Source organism: Lutra lutra, chromosome 2 (genome assembly GCF_902655055.1).
Source record: "Lutra lutra chromosome 2, mLutLut1.2, whole genome shotgun sequence".
Classification (NCBI taxonomy): domain Eukaryota; kingdom Metazoa; phylum Chordata; class Mammalia; order Carnivora; family Mustelidae; genus Lutra; species Lutra lutra.
The window spans coordinates 181902055-181927811 of record NC_062279.1 but is presented as its reverse complement, the minus strand read 5'-3'; the positions used below and the strand labels follow the sequence as shown (position 1 = coordinate 181927811).

The window sequence follows — 25757 nt, the reverse complement described above, 5'->3', positions numbered from 1 at the left end:
TGACACAACACCCATTTTTTAGCCCATGGATCAAGGAGTCATCTCAACTTTCAAGTCTTACTGTTTAAGAAATACGTTTCCTAAGGTGATAGTTGTCATAGGTGGTGATTTCTTTGATGGATCTGGGAAAAACAAATTGAAAACCTTCTGGACAGGATTAACCATTGAAATGCCTTTAAGAACATTTGTGATTCATGGGATGAGATCAAAATATTAACATTATTAGAATTTTGAAAGAAGTGGGTTCCAAACCTCACAGAAGACTTTGAGGGGTTCCAGACTTCAGTGGAGGAAGTAACACCAAGTGTGGTAGAAATCACAGGAGAACTAGAATGAGAAGTGGAGATTGAAGACATGACTGAATTGCTACAATCTCATGATTCAACTTGAACAGATGAGGAACTGCTTCTCAAGGATCAACAAAGAAAGTGGTTTCTTGAGATGGGATCTGCTCCTGTGAGGATGTGGGAAAATTATTGAAATGATAGCAAAAGATTTAGAATGTTACATAAACTTAGTTTATAAGGCCACAGCAGGGTTTGAGAGGATGGACACCAATTTTGAAAGTTGTACTTGTGGGGAAGATGGTATCAAACAGCATCCCAGTTACAGAGAAATTGCTCATGAAAGGAAGAATCAAAGGATGCGGGAGACTTCACTGTTGTCTTATTTTAAGCAATTGCCATAATCACCCCAACCTTCAGCAGCCCCCACCTTGATCAGTCAGCAGCCACCCACATCTAGGCAAGACCCTGCACCAGCAGAAAGATTATAACTCACTGAGAGCTCAGATGATGATTAGCATTTTTTAGCAGTAAAGTATTTTTTAATTAAGGTGCGTACACAGCACATTGTTTTTTAAGACATAATGCTGTTTCGTACTTATTAGTCTGTAGCATAGTGTTGACCTAACTGTTATATGTGATGGGAAACCAAGAAATTAATTTGATTTGTTTTATTATGATAGTCACAGAATTCTATTGTGGTGGTCTAGAACCAAACCTGCAAAATCTCTGATATTAAGTATCAAGCTTTTTGGTTTTTTTTAATTAGTTAATTAATTAATTAGTTTGACAGTGAGAGACACAGAGAGAAAGGGAACACAAGCAGGGGGAATGAGAGAGGGAGAAGCAGACTTCCCGCTGAGCAGAGTCCAATATGGGGCTCGATCCCAAGACCCTAGAATCATGACCTGAGCCAAAGGCAGACACTTAATGACTGAGCCACCCAGGTGCCCCAAATGTCAAGTTTTGAACAAACCTTGAATTGTACTTTTGGAACACACATTCCTGAAGAATGGGTTCACATGAATAAAGTGTTTAACTGAGTGGATCCTGGGATCAGTCTGACTAGGTTTGAATCCTGGCTCTGACACTCACCTCAGTGATCTTGGACAAGCCTCTTATTTTTCCTGTGCTTTAATTTTTTTATTTGTATATTTGGGATGATAGTAATGTACTCATCACTTAGGGCTTTAATGAGAAATGAGTGAGTTAATGCACTTAGATCAGAGCCTAGCAAAGTGTTGTAAAGCAATTGCCTAAAAATTCTATGATCTGATTCCTCAACCATGTCCTTCAGTTCTATTTGAGAAAATATAGTCTCTAACTTCTCTAGGATAAGATTTTTGTTTCTTGGGAGAGGGAGAGAATGAATAGAGATCATGTTATTGGGGGTGGGGACAGAGAGGGAGAGAGAATCCTAAGCAGGCTCCACGTCCAGAGCTGAGACCGTGGTGGGGTTCAACCATCCTGAGATCATGACCTGAGCCAAAACCAAGAGTGTATCTCTTAACTGACTGAGCTACCCAGGTGCCTCTCTGGAATAAGATTTAAAAATGTTATTTAAGTGACACTTCTTTAGTCCTGTAACTATCTATGTATTTCTCAATGGCAGTTAGCTGTCTTCTTTACACCAAGAAACTTGTCTGGACAAGTTCATAATTTTATAGCCCAAACCGAATCTTTCAAATGCAAAACCTCTCTTTCCACATCTTCATTAACAAATTTAGTAGGTAGGTAATTATGTGGAGATCAGGATTCTACAAGATACTGAGTTTTGAGACAAGTTCCTGAGAGGAGGGTCAAAAACATTTTGCATCTGAATGTAATTATCAAGTACCCCTTTTCCATATTTGTATATAGAACAAGATCCCTCTCCCAAAATTCTTCTACAGACTCTATCAGTTCTGTTTTAATTCAGTGGCTGGTGTATCCCATTAATGTTCCTGCTATCCAGAGAAATATGAATGGGGAATTTTAATGTGCTTGCTTAATCAAGAGATTTTTTAAAGCTGGATTATTCGATCCTTATGTGAAAATAGATAATACAGAAGGGTAGGTAGAACATAAACCAAAAGTTCGACCAGGATTCTCTTCCTGCTTTGCCATTAAGAAGATGTAGATCTCGAGTCCATCCCAGAATCTTCCTGGGCTTGTCTCAAATGGAGGATTTGAACCAGGTATTGCTTAAGATTTGTGACAGATCCCATATTGTATGATCGTGCAACATCGTCATGACCCTACCAAGTGAAGTGTGTGCTTTGCCTTGACTGACAAGTATATCTTCTTTCCCAGTTTCCTTAAAACGATTTGAAATGGCTTTGCCAGATCACCAGCCAGGGCGAGAGGAGCATTCTGTGGCTACAATGTGGGAGATGGCAGCCAGGTCTGCAAGGGAACAAGTCCCTGCCTTTTAACATTTCTACATTTACAACTAGAATTGTAACATTCTCGTCCACAAGTGTTGGGTTGCGAGGCAGAGGAATAAAGCCAAGCTCTGGGGGCATCATTACTCTTACCATTAATAGCAGTTGTTTGCTTTTTTCTATTTTGCAGAAGATAAGGAGAAATCTGGGAAGATTAATAACTGTTTAAAAATGAAGATCAATAGTTTATTACTATAATAAACAACTGAGTTGGCCCTTGTCTATTTTTTCTGGGGAAGCAGTGGAATTCCAGGAGCAGCTTTCTGTCTACGTCTCAGAGACACTTTTAATTTCTCAAAGGGAAGACAAAGAAATGAAATTAACCTATTTTGTGACCTACTTCTGCTTTTCCAATTTGGAGGCCTTCCTTTCTATGTTAATTTACTGCATTTGCTATTAACTAGAGCTTTTTTTTTTTTGGTTGACAGGTTTGCTTGAGCACAGGAAATCTAAAAAAAAAAAAATCACTTGAGATAAATATTTTTACAAGAGATAGTAATCTGATACATTACGGAGCTAGCTTATTCCCTCTAGAATCATGGTAATAGGGTGGCTCCAATCCTTGTTTTAGGACTTAATGTAGAAATTTAAGTTGTTGACTCTAGAAAATATAAATTAAGATAATATCACGGCACTGGTGGCTAACTTTAATTTCATTGTTATTTCAAAAAGTAGTCAGTAAAAACATTAATTTTCACTTTTTTTTTTTACTTCTAGCCGTGGACTCCTGCCCTGTAGGTCTTTCTGTGAGGCTGCAAAAGAGGGCTGTGAATCAGTCCTAGGGATGGTGAACACCTCCTGGCCCGGTTTCCTCACCTGCTCCCAGTTTAGAAACCAAACCGAAAGCAGCAACGTCAGCAGAATTTGCTTCTCTCCACAACAGGAAAAAGGCAAGCAATGTATGTGTCTGTGTTTCATTTCATTTCATTTAAGAAATTTTTGTTGAAATACACCATTCATACAAGAATGTATACATATAATACATACTTCAGTGTATTTTATGAAAGTGACCAGACCCCTGTAACCAGCACCCAGATAAAGAGATAGATCACACAAAACTTCTACATGAATGTCTGTAGTGGCGTTAATAATGGCAACCAAAAGTGGAAACAACCCGCATATTCTTCATCTAATGTATAGATTTAAAAAAATAGTATATTCTTACAGTGGAATATTAATTGGCAGTAAAAACATATGAAGTACTTGTACATGCTATGATATGAATGAACCTTGAAAATGTTAAGTTTAAAGAAGCAAATCACCAAGCATCCAGCAACCCCCTAAATCTCTCAAGCCCCCTTCCAGTCATCTTACCCCCCCAAAAAAACCTCTCTTCTAAGAGAAGCCATCTAAGGTGTTATCTGTCATCTTGCCCACTTCTGAACTTCGTGTCAGTGAAATTGGGAAGGATGGACTCCTTTTGTATCTAGCTTCACTTGCTCAACATTATGTTTGAGAGATTCCTTACATTCTCCTCTTGTGGTTCATTCATTCTCACTGTTGCATAGTATCCTAATATATTATATATCCTAATATATTATTCTGTTCAATTATTATTCTATTCAATTGTTCAATTGAGCTGTTTCTAGCTATTATGAATAGTGATGTTTTGACTATTCTTGTGAATGTCTTTGATTGAACATAGTCCATATATTTATTCAGCGAAAAGTTTTTTAAAGTGGTTGTACCAATTTATCCTCCAGTCAACTGGATGTGAAAGCTGCAGTTGCTCCAAATCCTCCCCCAACATTTGTTATTGTCAGTCTTTTTCATTTTACCAATTCTTGTGATAGTATTGTTGTCTTTGTGGTTTTAAGTTGCATTTCCATGATGAGTTTGATTAATTTTTCAAAAAAATTTGGTGATGTGAACAGCCCTTTTCATGAAGCATCTGTCCAAGTGTTTTATCCATTCTTTGGTTGGGTAGTTTGCCTTTTTGTTCTTGATTTATGGTTCTTTATGTATCCTAGATATGTCAACTCTTAGGTTTATGTATTGTGAAGATCTCCCACTCTGTGGCTTGCCTTTCTTATTAGTGTCAAATTATGGAACAGAAGGTCTTAATTTTAATGGGTATATATTATCAGTCTTTTATTTTGTGATTCCTTTTTGGTGTCTTGTTTAAAACATCCTTGCCTACACCAAAATGTAGAAGTTTTTTTTTTTTTTCCTCTTTTCTTCTTGGACCTTATTGTTTTAGCATTTATATTTACAATACCATATTCTGGAATTAATTTTTATGTATGGTGAGAGCTATGGATTAACTTTTTTCTGTGCATATATTTAATTGACCCACTGCCCTTTATTTATTTAGAGTATTATCTTTTCCCTCTGTACTATAATGTCACCTTTGTTTTTGGTCAAGTGATTGATTATATATACATGTGTTTCTAGACCCTCTATTTGGCATAGAATTAAGCTAATTCTGCTCTGTCTGGATTCCTGTAGTTTTGTAAGTCTTTATATTCAATAGTGTTAGTCCCTCAGCTTTTTACTTCTGAAAGATTGTTTGCCTATTCTTGGCCCTTCACATTTTATGTAAATTTTCAAATCACTGTGCAGTTTCTCCAAGTGCTTTTTGGTTTGAATTGGGATTGCATTAAATCCATAGTTCAAATTAGGCAGAATTGTTTTATAACATTGAATCTTCCAACCCATCAAAATGATATACTGTGGTAATCTTTACTTAAGTAGTTTAATGAGTTATTCTTTATTTTCTCTCAGTAATGTTTGATAATTTCAACCAGAAAGATTTTGTTCATCTTCTCTTAGATTTATTTATGTGTATCTGATATTTTATGTCATTTGTAAATGGAATCTCTAAAAAAAATTTCTGTTTGTATACAAATGAATCACATACTGATTTTTATACCTCTTTGTAGATTCATTTGGATTTTCTAAGTGCACATTCTGTCATCTGCAAATGACTGTTTATTTTCTCCTTCCCAATCTTTATGCTTCCTGTTTCTTCTTTGTCGTAGAGAAAGGTTTCAATATTTCACTTTTAATTATAATGTTTGCAGAAAGACTTTTACTGATACTCTGTGTCAGATTAAGGAAGTCCTTTCAATTTCTGGTTTGCTAAGGTGTTTTTTTTAATCATGAATGGATTTTGAATTTTATCAAATGCATTTTCTACATCTCGAGATGATATGATTTTCCCCATATTATGTTAAAAATATAAAAATATAATCACATATCATAAAATTTCTCTTTTAAAAATATATAATTAACTGGTTTTTGTATACTTACAGAGTTGTGTAACCATCTCAGCCATCTAATTCCAAAACATTTTTGTCACCCTAAAAAGAAACTCCATACCCATTAGCAGTAATGACATTTTCTCCTCCCCCAGCCACTGGAAATCACTAATCTACATTCAAAGTCTATGGATGTGCTTATTTTGGACATTTCATATAAATGGCATCATAAAATGGGAACTTTTTGTGATTTGCTTCCTTCATTTAGCATAATGTTTTCAAGATTTATCCATGTTGTAGTGTGTATCAGTACTTCATACATTTTTATTGCCAATTATTGTTCCTTTGTGTGAATATACTTTTTTAAAAAATCCATACATTAGCTGAGGAACATTTGGGTGTTTCTACTTTTTTGTTTATTATGAATGATGCCACAATTAATATTCATGTGAAGGTTTTATGTGAACTTGCGTTCGCATATGCCTTGGGTATATACCTTGGAGTAGAGCTGTGACCAGTAATAACTCTGTTGAACATTTGAGGGAATTCCACTCTCACCATCAATATAGAAGCGTTCCAGTCTTTCCACATCCTCACCAACACTTGTTATCCTTTTTCATTTTAACCATCCTAGTGGGTATGAAGTAGTATCTCATTGTGGTTTTGTTTTGCAATTTAATAATGACTAAGGATGTAGATAATTCAACATTTCATGAGCTTGTTAGTCATCTGTAAGTCTTTTTTAGAAGGAGCTATTTAAATATGTAGCCTGTATTAAGATTAGGTGATTAGTTTTTTAATTGCTGAATTGTAAGAGTTCTTCATCCATGCTGGATACAAGTCCATTATCAGATATATTATTTGCAAATATTTTCTTATGTTCTGTGGGTATCTTTTCAAGTGATTTTCAAATGACTTTTCTTGATTTTGTCCTTTGAAGCACAGAAGTTTTTTTTAACTTTGAGAAAGTTCAGTTTATCTATCTTTTCTTCTGTCACTTTTGCTTTTAGTATCATGTCTAAAAAAATCATATTCTAATCCAAGGTCACTAATATTTACTCCTGTTTTCTCCTAAGAGTTTTAAGATTTTAGCTCTCATATGTAGGTCATCAATCATTTTGAATTACTTTTCTTATATGGTATGAGGTAGGGGTCCAACCTCATCCAGTTATCTGAACACCAACTGTGGAAGAGACTATTATTTCCCCGTTGAATAGACTAGATACCTTGTCAAAAATCAATCGGTCATAGATATATGAGTTTACATCTGAACTCTCAATTTTCTTCCATTGATTTATATGGCTATTTTTATGTGAGTACCTGCTGTATTGATTATTATAGCTTTGCAGTAAGATGATTACTAGAAGCAAAGAAGGACATTTTAAAATGATTATAGAGTCAATCCATCAAGAATCCCATAACCTAACATCAGAGCCCAGAAATGTATTAAGCAAAAATGATAGAATTAAGGGAAAAATTAGGGATGGAACAATTAGGTAGATCATCTATAAGGAGGAAGAATTGAAAAACAATACAAACCAACTTGATTTAGACAGCTATTAGAATACTCTACCCAACAATAGCAGAATGTATGTAAACATATACACATCTCAAATTTTCAATTTTTAAACTTTAGACCTATTTGTATCTCTATGAGTTGAACATATAGTTGAATAGCATTTTTTTCTGCACTAGACAAATCCTTGTCTTTTGATTGTACTGTTTAATTCATTTACATTTAATGTAATTACTGATAAGAGAGGACCTACATCTTTTACTTTGCTATTAGTTTTCTCTATGTCTTTTAAAAAATTCCTCTATCCTCCATTACCTCCTTTTCTATTATATTTTAGAAAACATACCACTTTAATTTCTTGTTGCTCCTTTAAAAATTTTTTTTAATTAATTTATTTATTTTTCTTATTGCTTCTTTTTTTTTTTTAGTTTTTATTAGTTGCTCTGGGACTTACAGTTAGCATCAAGTTATAACAATCTAGTTCAGATTAATACTAACTTAATTTCAATTGTTTACAAAGTTTGCTTCTGTATAGCTTTGTTCCTTAGCTCCTTTTTTGTGCCATTATTGTCATACAAATTATATCTTTATATATTATAAACCCATAAACATAGTTTTAAAATTACTGATTTATGAAGTTGTCTATTAAATATGATAGAATAAGAAAGGATTAACAAACAAAAGTATATTCATGGTGTCTTACATTTATGTAAGAATTACCTCTACTTGTAATATTTATTTCTTCATGTGGATTTGAGTTACTGTCTTTTGTCTTTTCATTTCATTCTGAAAGACTTCTTTTAGTATTTCTCACGGGGAAGTTCTGATAGTGGCAAATTCTTTCAACTTTTTTTTTTAATTTAGAAAAGTCCTATTATAGTCTTCATTTTGGAAGGATTGTTTTGCTGCATATAGAATTCTTGGTTGACAGTCCTTTATTTTCAGCATTCCAAATATGTAATCTCACTTTCTTTGGACACATGCTTTCTAATGAAAAATCAGCTGTTAATCTTCTAGATAATCTGTTTTGCCTGATGAGTGGTGTTCTTGGTGTTCTTAAGATTCTTTCTAGCTTTGGTTTTTGATAGTTTGATTATGACATACCTATGTATATATGTATGTATGTATGGGTCCTTTTGATTTTATTCAATTTGAGTTTATTTTTCTTCTTAGATGTGTGAATCAACATTATTCATCGAATTTGAGATTTCTCAGCTATTATATATTCAAGTACTCTTTCTGCCCCATTCTCTCTCCTCTCTTTTTTTGATGAACTCTACAATATTTCTTTTTTAATTGTTATATCTTATTTTATTTAAGATCAATTAATTAACATACAGTATATTATTAGTTTCAGAGGTAGAGTTTAATGATTCATCATTGCACATAACACCCTGTGCTCTTTGCATCAAGTGCCCTCCTTAATGCCCATGACCCAGTTACCCCATCCTCCCACCCATCTCCCCTCCAGCAACACTCAGATAGTTAAGAGTCTCTTATGATTTTTCTCCCTCTCTGATTTCATCTTATTTTCTTTCTCTCTCTCTCTCTCTTCTCTTTGTGGAACTCCCGCAGTGTATATATTAGTACACCTGATGTTTCTTCTAAATCTTTAAGGATCTGTTATTTTGGGGGCATCTGGGTGGGTCAGTTTGTTGAGTGTCTGACTCTTGATTTTGGCTCAGGTCATGATCGCTCTTAGGGTTGTGGAATAGAGCCTCATGTCAGGCTCTGTGCTTAGCAAGGAGTTGTTTGTCCCTCTCCCTTTTCTCCTCCACCTCCCTCAAATAAATAAATAAACAAAATCTCTAAAAAAAATTTTTTTTAAAGGAACTGTTATTTTTCTTGATTTTTTTCTTTGTGTTCCTTAGACTGGAAAGATAGAATAATATCAATTTATTTATCTTCAGATTTGCTGATTCTTTATTCTACTTGCTTAAATATGCTGTTAAGCATCCCTGGTGAAGTTTTCATTTCATTTGTTGTACTTTTCAACTGCTGAATTTCTATTTGGTTCTTTTTTTTTTTTTTTTTTTTTAAGAAAAAACTAATTTGTATCTCTTTATTGATATTCTCTATTTGTTGGCACATTGTTACTATACTTTAGTTCTTTCAAAAAGGATTTTTAAAAATTCTTTGAATGTATTTAAAATAGCTGATGTAAATTCTTTGTCTAGTAAGTCCAGTAAGTCTAGTAAGTCCAGTCCCTGAGTCATCAGGGACAGTGTCCATTGACTCTTTTTTCCCTTATATATAGGTTATACTTTCTTGTCTCTTTGTCATATTTTTGTTGTTATTGTTCTTGTTGTTGAAAATTGGATATTTTAAATAATATAATGTACAACTCTGCAAATCCAATATTCCCTCTTCTCAGGATTTGTTGTTATTACTATTTTGTGTTGCATTTATTGTCGCTATTTGTTTTGTGATTTCCCTGAACAAAGTCTATATTGTAAAGTTTCTGTTGTCATGTCTGACCACTGAAAGTTTTGCTCAGATAGCAGCTCCGTGGCCAGTTAGTGACTGAACAGATATTTCCTTAAATGCCTTGAACCATACGTCTCCCACCCTTTTCAATGGGTTCAGTGCTTTTGTTTCAATGGGTAGGACTAAAACACTCTGGCAGTTTGCAGCTTTGCCTTAGCCTTCAATTTCTGGTGATGTAAAACCTCAGTGTCAGCTAGAGGTGAGAGATTCAGAGGGATATTTCCAGACGTATTTATCCTAAGTGTCAGCATTCTTTCTCTCTCTCTCTCTTTCTTTCTTCCTCCCTTTCTCCCTTCCTCCTTTTTTCTCTCTCCCTTTCTTTCCTTCCTTCCTTCCCTCCCCCTAACTAAGGCTTTACATTGACATAAAAAACCTGCTTTGATTAGCTGTTTATCCTTCAATAGAGTTTGAAGATTCTGACTGTTAATTCTTGAGCCTGGTCCTCAGTTTCCTACACTATGTAAGAGCCTCTTTCTGAGCTACCAGAGAGGCTTTTTGGCCTTCATGCACGAGTTACAATTACCTGTAGCTTTGAGTTACTGTTTTCTAGATCATCACTAATGCTTAGTAGTAAGGCATCCAATCCATTGTCCTAAGAGTTTCTTCTTTTCTTCTTCTCCTTCTTCCTCCTCCTCTTCTTCTTCTCCTCCTCCTCCTCCTTGTCCTCCTCCTCCTTCTCCTCCCTCTTCTCATGATTACTATTATTTGCACTTCTCAAACCCCATTTGGTACATTTCTTCCCATCAGTACATTATCATACAGTATACAATATTGTACCTAACAATTTGACTGCCCCATTGTGTCAGGGCATGTCTACTATAATTTCCATGAATGATGGCACTTTCACAGTAGGGAATAATCCAGATTAACAACTCAATCTTACAACACGCTCTCTTGGTGATCACTCCTGGAATATCACAAATTGAGTTTTTCGGAAGTAGTCACTAAGGTGGAGTTTATTGTACAGGGTGTTAATTAGGCATCAGACTTGTGTAAAGGATGGAGAGAAAACAGGATTGAGCAGACAGAGAAATTAAAATTTGCTCTAGGTCCATTTAAGTCCCTTCTAAATCCATGCAGATCTCTGGAGTATTTTGTCTGGGAAAGGTATTCCACGTTGGGCCAAAATAGCTGGTTCTTTACATCCCCATCTCAATTACTCACTGGTGTGGTCCTTCCTGGAAATGATGTGCCTTTAGGTGAGACAGCTCTTTGCAGTTGGAGCAAAAGCTGAAGGAGCTAAAGGTGTTGGCTGACATTTGGGGCACCAAAGCCTTTCTTGAGGAATAGACACATAGTCGGAACAGATCACCTTGATCCAACAGAGACTGAGCTGATTTTGTTGTTTTGTCAAGGCCTTGTCTATCTCTTGTTTGTCAGGGCTTCTCAGGGTGCACTTCTCCAGTGGTCCCAAATGAGAAACTGAGGTGTTTGTTGCATTCTCTTCCTCCTTGGGCAGTCTCAAATTCTATTTTTTTCTTTTCAGAACAATACGATTGTTGGAATTTCCATTTTATTTTGCAGAGGTGTTTTGCATAGCTCTTTAATCTCTTGCTCTTTATGGAAAATGCTTCAAGAGAGGATCCTTCCAAGTGATAGGACTACTTGTCTGTGTCTCCTTTCTGACAACATACTTGGCTCCTTAAAACCCACTCCTTTGGCAACACCCAAACTCTAACTTTTGTCTCACTACGCCTGTGGGATTGCCAAAAGTTCTGCTGATTTGTCCACCTCTTTGCAGTGACCCCATATCCAGATGCCCTGTTTTTAGCACCATGCCAAGAACTGGCAAGTTCCACAAGGGAAAAAGCGTCCGCAGAATATATACTCTCTGTTCTACCGTTATCTTCTCTCCAGGATCTTGGCCATTCCCATCCTAATTGTCTTGAGAACTCAGATGCCTTTATACAGATGTTTCTTCTGTTTTATCTGGCTTTTCTAGTTTTACTTGATGAAGGCATCGATCTGCTGCAAGTTATTACATTTAAGCCAGGAGTGGAAGTTTGTTTTATTTTATTTTTAACACAGTGTTTAGTAGAGGTCTGCTGCTAAATCAGGATTCCATCTGAAAGACAGTATACAGCCATAACTCATTAGAAGGATAAGTGAGAGTATCTGAAAGAGAAGTTCCTGACATCTTTTCTTTTTCAGCTAACTTTGCCCCTGTTGTGATAAGAACACTTTATTTGTTGTCTTTATTAGAGGTCATTTGGAAAATGTAGCCTTTTGGTATAGGATTTAAGAATCAATAGAGAAAATTTAAAAATCAGAATATCATCAGTATTCTTTAACAATGATGACCAAAAGGTTTCAGTTCCTAAAAATCAAAATAAGATTATCAGTATTATTTAATGGCTCAAACTGAAATGCCACTTAATATAGGTTCTCCAAATATTGGACAATGTTACAAATTTTCTGATCTTGAAAAACACCTTGGAAGTTTGATGGAATATTTGTATCTAAAAGCATGTTTAAAGAGACAGAAATTTCCTAAGAGGATCTGAGATCTTCTACTTGTCATAGTGTTCTTAAAACTTTTGGTTGTAATATTTTCTCAATGTATAATTAATTCTCTGAAAATAACTCTGATAAAAAGCGTTCTATGCAATATTTTCCTAGAATTGAAACGAATTGTTTTGTCTCACACTTGATGGATAAACAGGGTGCTAACAATCATAGATACATTCATAGTTCGTGTGCTAGGGAAAGAGTTACTGCCAATTCTGATCTTTGTGTAAGCATAAGAATATCATTTCTAGCATACACACACAGTTACTAAAAATGTGTTCATACTAAGAATATGTATACCAACTAGAGAAATATTTATTATATAATACAGTCCTAATCATGTAAGGATTTATGCTATAAGACCACTTATAAATATACCTGATGAGTCCTTTTCTCATTTTTTTCCATTTATTTGGTACATATCAATTGAATACCTACTCTGTTCTGAGCATCATCCCAGGTAATCTGAGAAAATAAAAGTAATCATGATAATCACAATATTAATTTATACTCATGTAGTAGTTCTCAACCAGGAATCATTTTGTAGCCCCTACCTGGGAACATTTGGCAATTTCTGTAGACATTTTGGTTGTTAATCTCTACCCACAGAAGGATTTAATAGATGCTAATCTAGTGGGTAGAGACCAGATATGCTGTGTAACATCCTATAATGCACAGAAAAACTCCTCACAACAAAAGAGCTATGTGTCTCAAAATACCAATAGTGCTGCTTTTGGGAAACCCTAGTCTAAGGCTTTATGTTTTGCAAAGTATTTTATAATAGAAATATTAATAATAATTGCCATGTTTCAAACATTTAAGGAGTGTTCAACCTCACCTGGTCCACCCTTATGTGAGAAAAGATATGAAAAGAATATTAGTGACTACATTTAAACATGCTTTCCCACAGAAACTACAAAGTAATCCAGGTTAAATGTCAATGGAGTAAAGTGGAGTCAACTGCGTAAAGGAATTCTGAAATTTGGAAAAAGGGAAGGGTCCGACCTGGCAAAGAGAGATGGTGTTCTGTAGGCATTCAGCTCTGTGAACTTGTGTTGGGCATCAGCTCCTATTTAGTCCATGAAATGAACTGTCATTAAAAGTTGACTCCCATTTTAGGCTTTTTCTTCCCACTTGTGAATCATTTGTCCCAAGAAAATAGTAATTCCCCTCTTTATGTTATGGATCCCATTCTCCTTCCCAAAGTGCTTTCACAGCTGTTAGCTCACTTGCTTCCAGAGTAAATCTCTGAGGTATTATCATCTTCATTTAATTAATTAGGAAACTAAGGGTAAGGGAGATAGTTTCAGGATTATTTTAAAATCTGTCCCCCAAGGCCCTATCATCTACTCAACAGTCCACCATTGTGGGACCATCCTGGTATTCAATTATTAATCCTTGAGCATTACCTTTTCTTACAGCCCCCTACTCACAAGAACTTTCGAAATGTCTTTTCAGACTGAATGGAACCAAAGTGCATGACTTGTAACAGCTACTTTCCCCAATGCACAGTTCTGTGAATTTCATTCTTTGGTTAGCCTTCTTCAGATCAGTCAAAACTCTGAAGAGATTTTGTTATCATATACAAAGATGCACAGTTCTCTTATCCTTTCTATCTTATATTGATCCTACATCCTATAAAGTAAATAATGTGCTAAAGTGATGACACTGTGGGAACTGGTCTTCAGAGGTTTTAAAATAAACATGTGTGTGTTTCCATAGTTGAGTTGTGAGAACTCAGGAGCAAAAGGTCAGGGCCCATCTATCATTCTGAGCGTTCTCATAATCCTTTACTTCACCTTCTCTGTGATCATATATGAAAAGTCATTTTTAAATGGTATTTGGTAGGTCTAAAGAGAACTCCCCTGCCAGGAAAGACCTTCAGCTATTTATTTTTTCCTTGTTCTTTTCCTTTTCCTAGTATTTTATTTGCCTTTACACCACTGGTTGCTGAGAGCAACCATTGCAGCACAGTAGCAGCAAAATGGTATTTTTGGGATCTCGGTAAAACACGTACTCTGAATTTCTGCTCTTGGGGTTGTGGATTCATTTGGGAAAAATAATGTAGTACTGTTTCTTTGAGGTACTGAATGTTTTGCCACAGACAGATGATTATAGATAGCATCATGACATTACTAAAAGCTAGCCATGCACTTTTCATTACAATGAATAGTCAAGTAAAATGGGGTTTTCTTAGAACTTCAAAATTTCCTACATTTATAATTTTAAATTATTTAAAAATTGAAACCAGGGAATCATTTTCTTTTTTCCATGTGTGGATGCTTCTTTTAAGGGCACCAAACTTAGATCTAAAGACTTGTTTTCAAGCCCTGAGCATTCTACTTCCTAATTGCATGGCCTTGAGCAAGTTTCTTAAACCCTTTTAGTCCCTCTTTCCTCATGTTTTTAATAGGAATAATAATATGTGGGTGGTAGAACTGTTTTATGGGCTAAATGAGATAATGTATTTGAAAGTATTTTGGAAACCATAACAAGCCTATATAAATGCGAATGCTTCGATTCAACAGACATTTCAAAGCATATTCTATGTACCAGACAGTTTACCAGGAACTGGAAAAGGAAAGATGGCAAATGCACTTTTAAAGAGCTCATAGGCTGGTGGAAAGATGCACATCTAAGCACAGAGGCAGAGCCTGAGACAAGGGTTTGGTCACAAATGGTATATTTGGAAGAGGCATGGGACAGTGGTGAAGGGGAAGGGGGATTCAGGGAAGGAAAGATGGCCAACAGAGGTGCATTATTAACCAGCTACCATAGTGGGCAACTGGAGCTTCATCTTTAGGGAAAAATCTGGAAATGGTGTATAATGTATGGTTCAGAATTAACTCACTAGAGGGGTGAAGTAGCTAGGGTATGCACTTACTTCCTTTAGCCTTTGAAACTGATAGTATCTACTATAATCCATAAGTACTAAGTCCTCTGAGAGTAGAGACATGGTAGAGTGGAGGAGGAAGTACAAAACTTGTCTGTGGGGGCGCCTGGGTGGCTTAGTGGGTTAAAGCCTCTGCCTTCGGCTCAGGTCGTGATCTCAGGGTCCTGGGATCAAGCCCCACGTCAGGCTCTCTGCTCAGCAGGGAGCCTGCTTCCCTCTCTCTGTCTGCCTGCCTCTCTGCCTACTTATGATCTATCAAATAACTAAATAAAATCTTTAAAAAAACAAACAAACTTATCTGTGCCTTGCAACAGAAGGCTTTTGTCCCTGTTTACTTCTTCATATGTAGCACTCTCTTTGCCTTTGATTTCTAGAAGACTGCTCTGTTTGGTCTGCTTCCCATCACATCGGCCAGTCTCTTTCCTTTTCCTCTATGGGCCCTAAGATCCTAGACTCAACCCTCTTTCCTCGACATTCTGTACATTTCCCCTAGGAAATCTCTTACCTGTGGCTGTGTAAGTACTGATGACTCTGAAATCTATATTTCACATCAAATTGTATTCTACTTCCCCATACTTTAGCCCATGTCCGAGTGTTCTTGCTTCCACCTCTCAAGCAAAGCTACTTTTTTCTAGGTCTCCAGGGATTTTCATCCAGGTTGCTAAATCCCATGGGAAGTTCTTAGTTCCCCCTCTGACTTGACTTCCTGCAGCATTTGCGACCATTAATTATTCCCTCCTCCCTGGTAAGCTCTCCTCCCTTGGCTTCCAGGAAGAAGCCACTTATTTTCAGCCGCCTTTGGTGTTTTCTTCTCATTTCTCTCACTTCTAAACACTGGAGTGCCTCAGGGCTTAGTCTTTGAATCTTGCCTGTTTCAGTGATCTGATTCTGGCTATTCAGGCTTGTGGCTTTAAAGACTTCCATGCACTGACAACTACCAGTGTGGGTCTCGAGCTTGATTCTTCTCTGAACTCTGAAACTGAATGCATATTTGTTTCTCTCTCTCTCTCTCTATCTCTCTCTCTCTCTCTCTCACACACACACACACACACACACACACACACACACACACACACTTACACACACTGCCTTCTATTTACTTCCACTTGAGTGTCTGAAAGGCATGTCAAACATAACATGTACTAAACTGATCAGGTATTACCCCCACATCGCTCCTCTCCCAGATTTCCCTCTCTTAGTAAATAACAACTTCATTCTTATCATTGTTCCAGCCAAAAATTTTAGGTCATCCTTGACTCTTCTCTTTCTCTCCTATACCATATCTGATCTGTCAGCAAATTCCATTAGCTCTGTTGTCAAAATATATGCATAATCCAATCAGGGCTCCCCCCTCCATAACCACCCCAACTCGTTCCTGGATTATCCTCCAGCTTCTTATTTGCCTCTTTGCTGCCTTCCTATGCGCCTTTATGCTATTTTCCACACAGAAGCAAAATGTTCTTTTTTGCTACTCAAATCCTATTGGTTCTTTAAATGTTCACATCTCTACTCTCCACGTTTTTTTTTTTAAAGGTTTCCCATCTCAGTCAATATAAGAGCCGGCATCTTTACAACCTTCAGGACCATTCATCAGTACTGTTGCAGTGCACAACTCCAGGGGCGCACCAATCACACAGAATTCAATGTACCTAAGGGCTTCTTGGAGTTGTGCAACATAGACATCTGGCCCTACGTTATCTGGCTCTCTTAAGCCTCTCACTTCTCTCTTAGTACTTTCCTTTTGGCTTTCTAGGTTCCAGCTATTCTGTTCCATCTGCTGCCATGCTCTTCTCCCGCATATCCCCTCTCGGTTCTCTTAAGCACCCGTCTGTTGGGCTGTAACGTAGGGCATGTGAGGGAGAGTGGCCAAAGACAAAGTAAGGAAGAGAAGCTCTATCAGTAATAGCTATCATTATCCATGTTATTGGGGGTAGTGAGAAAGCTAAGGACATGGGAAATTTCTTTTTCTCTTTTTTAGATTTTTAAAAAATTTATTTATTTGACAGAGAGAGATCACAAATAGGCAGAAAGGTAGGCACAGAGGGGTGGGGGGAAGCAGGCTCCCCACTGAGCAGGGAGCCCAATGTGGGGCTCGATCCCGGGGTCCTGAGATCATGACCTGAGCCAAAGGCAGAGGCTTAACCCCCTGAGCCACCCAGGCACCCCAGGACATGAAAAAATTCTTAATAAATTTCATAATCAGGGACGCCTGGGTGGCTCATTTGGTTAAGCAGCTGCCTTCGGCTCAGGTCATGATCCCAGCGTCCTGGGATCGAGTCCCACATCGGGCTCCTTGCTCGTCGGGGAGCCTGCTTCTCCCTCTCCCTCTGCCTCTGCCTGTCATTCTGTCTGCCTGTGCTCGCTCTCTCTCCTCTCTCCCTCTGACAAATAAATAAAATCTTAAAAAAAAAAAAATTTTCATAATCAGGGGTGCTTGGGTGGCTCACATCAATTAAGCACCTGACTCTTGATTTCTAGCTTGGGTCATGATCTCAGGGTCATGAGATCATGCCCTTTGTTGGGCTCTGACTGGGCATGGAGGCTACTTGAGATTCTCTCCCTCTCCCCCTGCCTCTGCCACCCACCTCTCTCTCTCTCAAAAATAATAAAAATAATAATCATAGATTAAATTAAATAAATTTAAAGAAGAATCTTCCTGATCAACTTTACTGATACTTGAATTACATTGCTAAAAATTGAAGCTTGACATTTTTTTAAAAATTTCTTTTCAGCATAACAGTATTCATTGTTTTTGCGCCACACCCAGTGCTCCATGCAATCCGTGCCCTCCCTAATATCCACCACCTGGTTCCCCCAACCTCCCACCCCCCGCCCCTTCAAGACCCTCAGGTTGTTTTTCAGAGTTCATAGTCTCTCATGGTTCATCTCCCCTTCCAATTTCCCCCAATTCCCTTCTCCTTTTTTTTTTTTTTTAATATTTTATTTATTTATTCGACAGAGAGAGAGATCACAAGTAGGCAGAGTAGCAGGCAGAGAGAGAGAGAGAGGAGGGGAAGCAGGCTTCCTGCTGAGCAGAGAGCCCGATGCGGGGCTCGATCCCAGGACCCTGGGATCATGACCTGAGCCGAAGGCAGAGGCTTAACCCACTGAGCCACCCAGGTGCCCCTCCCTTCTCCTTTTTAAAACATCATTTAAAATCCCTAACACTTCTTTCAATCCATCCAGGAACCGTAAGAAATGCTCATCTTGTGATTTACACAAGAAAAAAAAAAAACAGAAAAACAGAAGGTTTTTCTGTAAGAACCACAGTCCTGTTTGGATTTCACTGTGCCACATACCCAGCAAAAAGAAGTAGTGCCAAACAAAATAGATTTCTTCTTGAGCCTAAATATAACCTGTTCTCTTTGGGCCCGGTAATTTTTGTTTTTAGATCATTTGAGATTACGTTTCTATTCTCTGCCAAATATTGCTTTGCTTGAGGTGGCATAGTGGTCCCCCAAACAGAAATAAGAAGGTTCCTTTCCTCACCTGCAGTCATTCTTCTCACTCTCTTTACAAGTTAGTTACATAACTTAGAGGCTGATAACTCAGAAGCCCAAGAGCTTACATTGGTCCCTGAGTTTCTTGCAGAATAAACAAACAAACAAACAAACAAATAAATAATATAATTTTTTTTGTTTGTTTTTTGGTTCGGGGGCTGAAGACCAAGGACATCCACATTTTGTTCAATATTGTGCCTCACAATCAGAAATCCACATGTGTGGCCTTATAGATTATGAATAAATACAGCAATTTTTAGCTACAAAATAAAAGCCTGATTTTTTTCAGACTTTTCATACCACTATCCCTTTTTGAGTCGATAATCAGTTTGATCACTGCAGCAGGAATGCTGATCAGTCACACCCTGAACAATTCAAAACATCATTTATTTTAATTCTAAATGCAGCTTTATACTCCCCGATTTAATCATAACAGATTCATCTTTACAGAACCAGATAGTTGAAAGAAATTGCTGAGTTTTTTTTTCTTCACATAATTGAAATATTAGCTTAGTTCTAAGTTTTGTATTTGTTGCCAAAAATTCCCAAAAAGGGATACTATTTATGGGTTGTTTTTTTTTTTTTTTTTTTTTTTTTTTGGTGGATGCAGTTTCTTAAGCTCAATCCATTCTCCTTGAAATTGAACTAGGAAGATGTAGTAATTGCCTAGTAATTCAGGCATCCGAGTGTCTGAACCCCAAGCTCCGGGGGTTAGTTTCACACTGAAACTGATGTGTGATTCAGGATCATTACATCAAAATCTGTGAATCTCTTTTGAAGTTACAACATCACTATGCCAAATAGAACTTCAATCTTCATAACTTCAATTCCACTGAGCTCAGCAATTGGGAAGTAATCGTCTTCCGCATTTTCATCTGTTCAATCCATATGTTTATTTTGTGTCGAAAGCCCTGCACGCATTTAAACAAAATGAGCTGGTTTGTTATCAGGGAGACAGTGTAACAGCTTTTTAGAGCTGAAGTCTTCTAAATATTTTGGCCTGTGTAACTCTAAAAGGATTTTGAAAAATGATACATCCCTTGCAGACTTTTAAGTTAATATCTGAAAATTTTAGATCGTGAATGTAATTGGCAAAGAGTTTAATTTGAAGGATATTATAATTGGTATTTTTAAATGAAACTATTATGTTACTTTTTAAAATGTGTCCAAAGGAATTTAAATACCATAGTGAGGTAACTCTCACCAACCATTCAAAAATTACAAGCTTTTCTCTCTTTTTTTCTTTTCTTTCTTCTTTTTCTTTTCTTTTCTTTCTTTTCCTTCCTTCCTTCCTTCTTTCATCCTTCCTCACTCCCTCCCTCCCTCTCTCTTTCTTTTCCTTCCTTCTTTCTCTCTCTCTCTCTCTCTTTCTTTCTTTCCTTTTTCCCTTTCTTGATTTTATTCCTTTAGTTGAGAGAGAGAAAGATAGAGAGAACATGAGTAGGGGGAGGGCAGAAGCAGAGGGAGAAGCAGGCTCCTTGCCTAGCAGGAGGCACCACACCCCAGGATGATGACCTGAGCCAAAGGCAGACGCTGAACCAACTGAGCCACCCAGGCACCCCTTTAAAAAAAAAAACAAACTATTTTCAGAGAGAGGAAGAGAAGGAGTTAGCCATAGGATGGGGGGCAGAGCAGAGAGAGAGGGAAACAAGCCCAGCTCGGGGTTTGATCCCAGGACCCTGAGGTCATGACTTGAGCCCATTATCAAGAGTCCTCGCTTAACCAACTGAGCCACCCAAGTGCACCTACCAGCCCTTCTTTTTCTTCTTCTTCTAAACATTTTTTAAAATTTATCTGACAGAGAGAGACAGTAAGAGAAGTAACACAAGCAGGGGAGTGGGAGAGGGAGAAGCAGGCTTCCTGCCGAGCAGGGAGCCTGATGCAGGGCTCCATCCTAGGACCCTGGGACCATGACCTGAGCTGAAGGCATAATAACCAAGTCACCCAGGCACCCCTACAAGCTCTTCTCTTAACAGTCAGCAGATATTACATTGTTTTTCTTTCTCCCTGAACTCTCATTTCCATTCCCTTTTCTCCCAATGAATTTCATTCCGGTGTAATCTCTTTTGGTGCTGAGAATTATTTTTATCGCCCTACCACACATCTCTAGAACTAAATCATGTATAAAAATGGACAATATTACTTGGAAACATTTTCCCTCAGTCATGAGACTCTGAATATCAACAATTTCTTTTTTGATTAATTTCCCATAAAAATTATGATTTAAATCTATTAAAGTTTTTATAATTACTAAACTTAAATGTGACATTTGCTAGAGATTTAGCTCTTGATGTGTTAGAGGGATGGTTGGTTTTCTTTTAAAAGTGGTTTGTGGGGGCACCTGGGTGGCTCAGTGGGTTAAAGCCTCTGCCTTCGGCTCAGGTCATGGTCCCAGTGTCCTGGGATCGAGCCCCACATCGGGCTCTGTGCTCTGCAGGGAGCCTGCTTCCCCCTCTCTCTCTATCTGTCTGCCTCTCTGCCTACTTGTGATCTCTGTCTGTCAAATAAATAAATAAAAATCTTTAAAAAAAATAAATAAAAGTGGTTTGTGTACAACATAACAGTGTTTGCAGTCAATTCCATTCCTGTATTTTTTTCTTCTAGGTGGTTGTGCTTTGAAACTTACTCACATAATTAAGTACAGGGGTTTTATTATAATAATGGCATTCAGTTAAACTTCCTATTTAATGTCAAAATTCACATTATAATAACCTTTCATTAAAAAGTATTTCTAATGATTAGATGACAACTTGATAAGATTCTCCTTCCATTTTTGAAAACACAGAGGTGGGAAGCACTGTACTTGCATGCCAATTTGCCATTCAGTTATTAGAGTCATCATGGTCTTAACTTCTTGGACGTTTGCCAGGATTTATTAAATTCTATGTATGATTTTTTTTCACTTAGAAGTACTCTATTTAATCTTATATATTTAAGGAGAAATTAGAAAACAGAAATATTGTTAATTTCAATTAATTTTTGCTAACACAATATTTTTTATAAAAACCTTATCATTATTGCATGCTTTTAATATATATACCAAAACTTTGGTGCTTATTAATTTATTCCTTCAACTTTTAGAGAATTTATCTAATTGGTAAAGCCACTTTTCAATGTTAAACTAATTGGCTGAATTAGAATTACTTTCTTACAGAAAGAGGCTGACTTTACTTTTTATTTTTCAGTTTATATTAGTGTGTTAATATGTGTTCCCGTGCTAAGAATCTTACCGTTATTTGTTTTTTAGTTGCTAGGTTATATAATAAAATTCACTTTTTTTCCCCTTGTGTATAGTTCTGTGAGTTTTAGCACATGAATAGATGTGTGTAACCACAAACACAATCAGGATAAAATAGTCGATCACCCCAAATATGTCCTCATTTTGTCCTTTGTAGTCAAACCTACATTCCAACCCCAAACCTCTAGAAACCACTGATCTGCTAAAGAATCAAAGAATGGTCCATGCTAAGGACTTATTAGATCTAGTGCGTTCTCCATTTAATAATTATATGCTATTTCTATATTTTCATTCTCCTATCACCTGTCTTGCCTTTTTCATTATTTTATTATGAAACTGGTGTAAATACAATTTTGTTTCTGTACTTTTTTGGCATAACATAAATCTGTGAGCTTGAAATTTTAATTTCGTGTTAGAAAATTTGTTTGTTCTTTGTTTAGTCTTGTCTCAGATTTTATTATGTAAATCCCATTATTCAAAATTGCCTAAATCCATTTAGAAATCTTTAAAAAAAAATTGGGGATTCTTAAAGTGAATTTATTGGCTTTTCTGATCCAGTTTTGTTTGGACCAAAAACCAGTATTGTACAAAGTATTAAGCATATATTTTTATATTTACTGAAATGGACTGTGGTGACTTTGGATAATAAGGAAAAGTTTAATATTAAAGCCATGTTTATTACAGTATAATTAACATGTTAAACCATGGGATAAATGCCATCAATAAAAAATTAGGAAATATTAAAAAAGAGCAGTCTCCAAACCTACAGTCATGCTTTCCCCACCATATCACATAAAATAGAATCCTATGGTTTATTATCTTTTAAGACTTCTTTCACTCAGCATAATACTTTTAAGATTCCATGTGTTGTTACATATATCAGGGTTTTTTCTTTTTAATTTTTTTTTTAAAGATTTTATTTATTTATTTTGACAGAGAGAGATCACAAGTAGACGGAGAGGAAGGCAGAGAGAGAGAGAGAGAGAGGGAAGCAGGCTTCTTGCTGAGCAGAGAGCCCGATGCGGGACTCGATCCCAGGACCCTGAGATCATGACCTGAGCCGAAGGCAGCGGCTTAACCCACTGAGCCACCCAGGCGCCCTCTTTTTACTTTTTAATAGTATTCCATTGTGTGGAGGTTCCCTAATGTTATTTATTGGTTGAAGGTCATTTTTTGTTTCTAGTTTTTGGTAGTTATGAAAATTATTGCTAAACACCTGATTACACCTGATTACAGTTTTTGTAAGCAAATTTCTCTAGGATAAATACCTAAATTGGTAATGTGTGTGTTATTTCATCAGAAACTGCCAAACTGTCTTCCAGAAAGACTATGTTATTTTGCCTTCCCTTCAACAATATATGAATGATCATTAGTCATTGAGGAAATGCAAATTAAAACCACTATGAGATGCCTCTACACACCTGTTGGAATACCTAACTTTTGCAAAAACGAGAACATTCAACTTGGCAATACCAAGTACTGGCAAGCTTGTGAAGCAACTGACATTCATATATTGTTGCTTCACAAGCTTGCCAGTACTTGGTATTGCCAAGTTGAATGTTCTCGTTTTTGCAAAAGTTAGGTATTCCAACAGGTGTGTAGAGGTATCTCATAGTGGTTTTAATTTGCATTTCCTCAATGACTAATGATGAGTGTCTTTTAACATGCTTGCCATCAATATATCTACTTCGGTGAAATGTCTATTCATATCTTTTGCTCATTTTTTTCCCTTAGGTTGTATGATTTCTTACTGTTGAGTTTTGCGATTCCTTTAGGTATTTTGGGTATAAGTCCTTCGTGAAATATGTGATTTGGAAATATTTTCTCTCAGTTTGTATCTTGTCTTATTATTTTCCTCACTCTGTCTCTCACAGGGCAAGTGTTTTTAATTTTGATGAAGTACAATTTATTAATTTTGTATTTTATGGAACACGCTTTTTTGTCCTATAAGAATTCTTTGCCTCATTCACATGCACACAGTTTTTCTCCTGTAGCGTCTCCCAAGACTTTCATAGTTTTCACTGTACTATGATCTGTAGTGAGTTAATTTTTATATAATGTGTGAAATATAGGTCAAGTAGTACTTTTTCCTTTTTGCACATGGATGTCCAATTTTCCTAGGACAATTCATTGAAAAGATCAGATTGTTTTTGCAACTTTGTTAAAAATTAATTGAACATATTTCTGTGGGTCTACTTCTGGACTCTTTATTCTGTTCCTATTAGTCTTTTTATCTATCCCTGAACCAAAACCACTCTGTCTTGGTTATTACAGCTTTATATTAAGTCTTAATATCTGGTAGTATGAGTTTTTCAACTGTGTTCTTGCTCAAAATTTATTTTTCCATTTCCATTTCCATTTTAGTGCTTTGCCTTTCTATATAAATTTTAGAATCAGCTTGTCAAAAAATCCTTCAAAGATTTCAGTTGGAATTGTGTTAAAGCTCTAGATAAATTTAAGAGAAAGCAATTTGATATCTTCAAACATAATCTTTTAAGCCATGAACTCAGTTAATCTCTCCATTTATTAGGTCTGACATGGTTCTCTTATCGGTATTTTATAATTTTCATTATTGGTGTTACACATACTTTGTTAGATATTTTTAGAGCTATTGTAAAGGTTACTTCTTTTAGAATAGTCATTTCATATTATTCATTGCTTATTACAGTAAACAGAATTCTGAGATGGTCCCTAAGATTCTAGTCTTCTGGGGTATAATCTCCCTATTTTTTAACTAATCACAGTCAATCCTGTGATTAGTTACATTACATGCCACAGCTGACTTTAAGAAAAGTAGAGTATCTTTGGCAAGACTGGCCTAATTGGGTGATTCCTTAAACTAAATCTGTCTTCCTGGTTCTTGAGGGTTTCTGTCATGAAAGGTGTTGAATTCTACGAAATACTTTTCCGCATCTGCTGGCATGATTGTGTGCTTATTCTTTAGCTTATTAATGTACAGATTACATTTATCACTTTTTAAAAAGATTTGTTTATTTGAGAGAGAGTACATACACAAGCACAAGGGGCAGAGGGAGAGAGAATCACAAGCAGACTCCACACTGTGTAGAATGTGATGCGGGGCTCAATCTCAAAACACTGAGGACACCACCTGAGCCAAAAGCAAGAATCGGAAGCTTCACCGACTATGCCACCCAGGTGTCCTCATTTATTACTTTTGGAATGTCGAACTACCCTTCTATTCCCAGAGTAAACTTATTTATTTGAATATTTGTGTGTGTGTGTGTGTGTGTGTGTGTGTGTACAATTTTCTTTCAGTTATTCCTGTTTGGGTTTTGCTGAGCTCAAGTCTAAATTTATAGCTTTCATTAGATTTCAAGAGTTTCAGGCATTAATTTTTCAACAATTTTTTTGTACAAGTCTCATTCTTCTTTCTTTCTTGGACTTAAATGACATCTTTCTTGGACATTGAATGACATTTTTAGTATCTGACAGGTCCCTGAAGTTATGTTCATTTTTTTTCAATCTTTTTACTCTCCATTATTCAACTTGGGTGATTTCTATTAATCTACACTCAAGCTCATTGATTCTTTCCATTGTCATCTTCATTTTGCCATTCAGTAGCTTTTAAAAAAATCATATTTTTCAATTCTAAAATCTCCATTTGATTTTTTCTTATAGCTGCTATTTCTCCACTGGCACTCATTTCAAATCTGTTGACCCTCACCTCAAGAAGCATGGGTATAAGGG

The 25757-nt window shown here is 36.5% G+C and overlaps 1 protein-coding gene across 3 annotated transcripts in view; it reads left to right on the top strand.

Moving 5' to 3' along the window:
- The window catches only part of CORIN (corin, serine peptidase), a 249036-nt gene that overhangs the window by 94741 nt on the left and 128538 nt on the right, over positions 1 to 25757 (top strand). For all 3 annotated transcript variants that reach the window (XM_047719221.1, XM_047719220.1, XM_047719222.1), the window contains exon 5: positions 3425 to 3606. In XM_047719221.1, coding sequence (XP_047575177.1) covers positions 3425 to 3606 — 182 coding nt within the window. The remainder of the gene's footprint in view (positions 1 to 3424; positions 3607 to 25757) is intronic.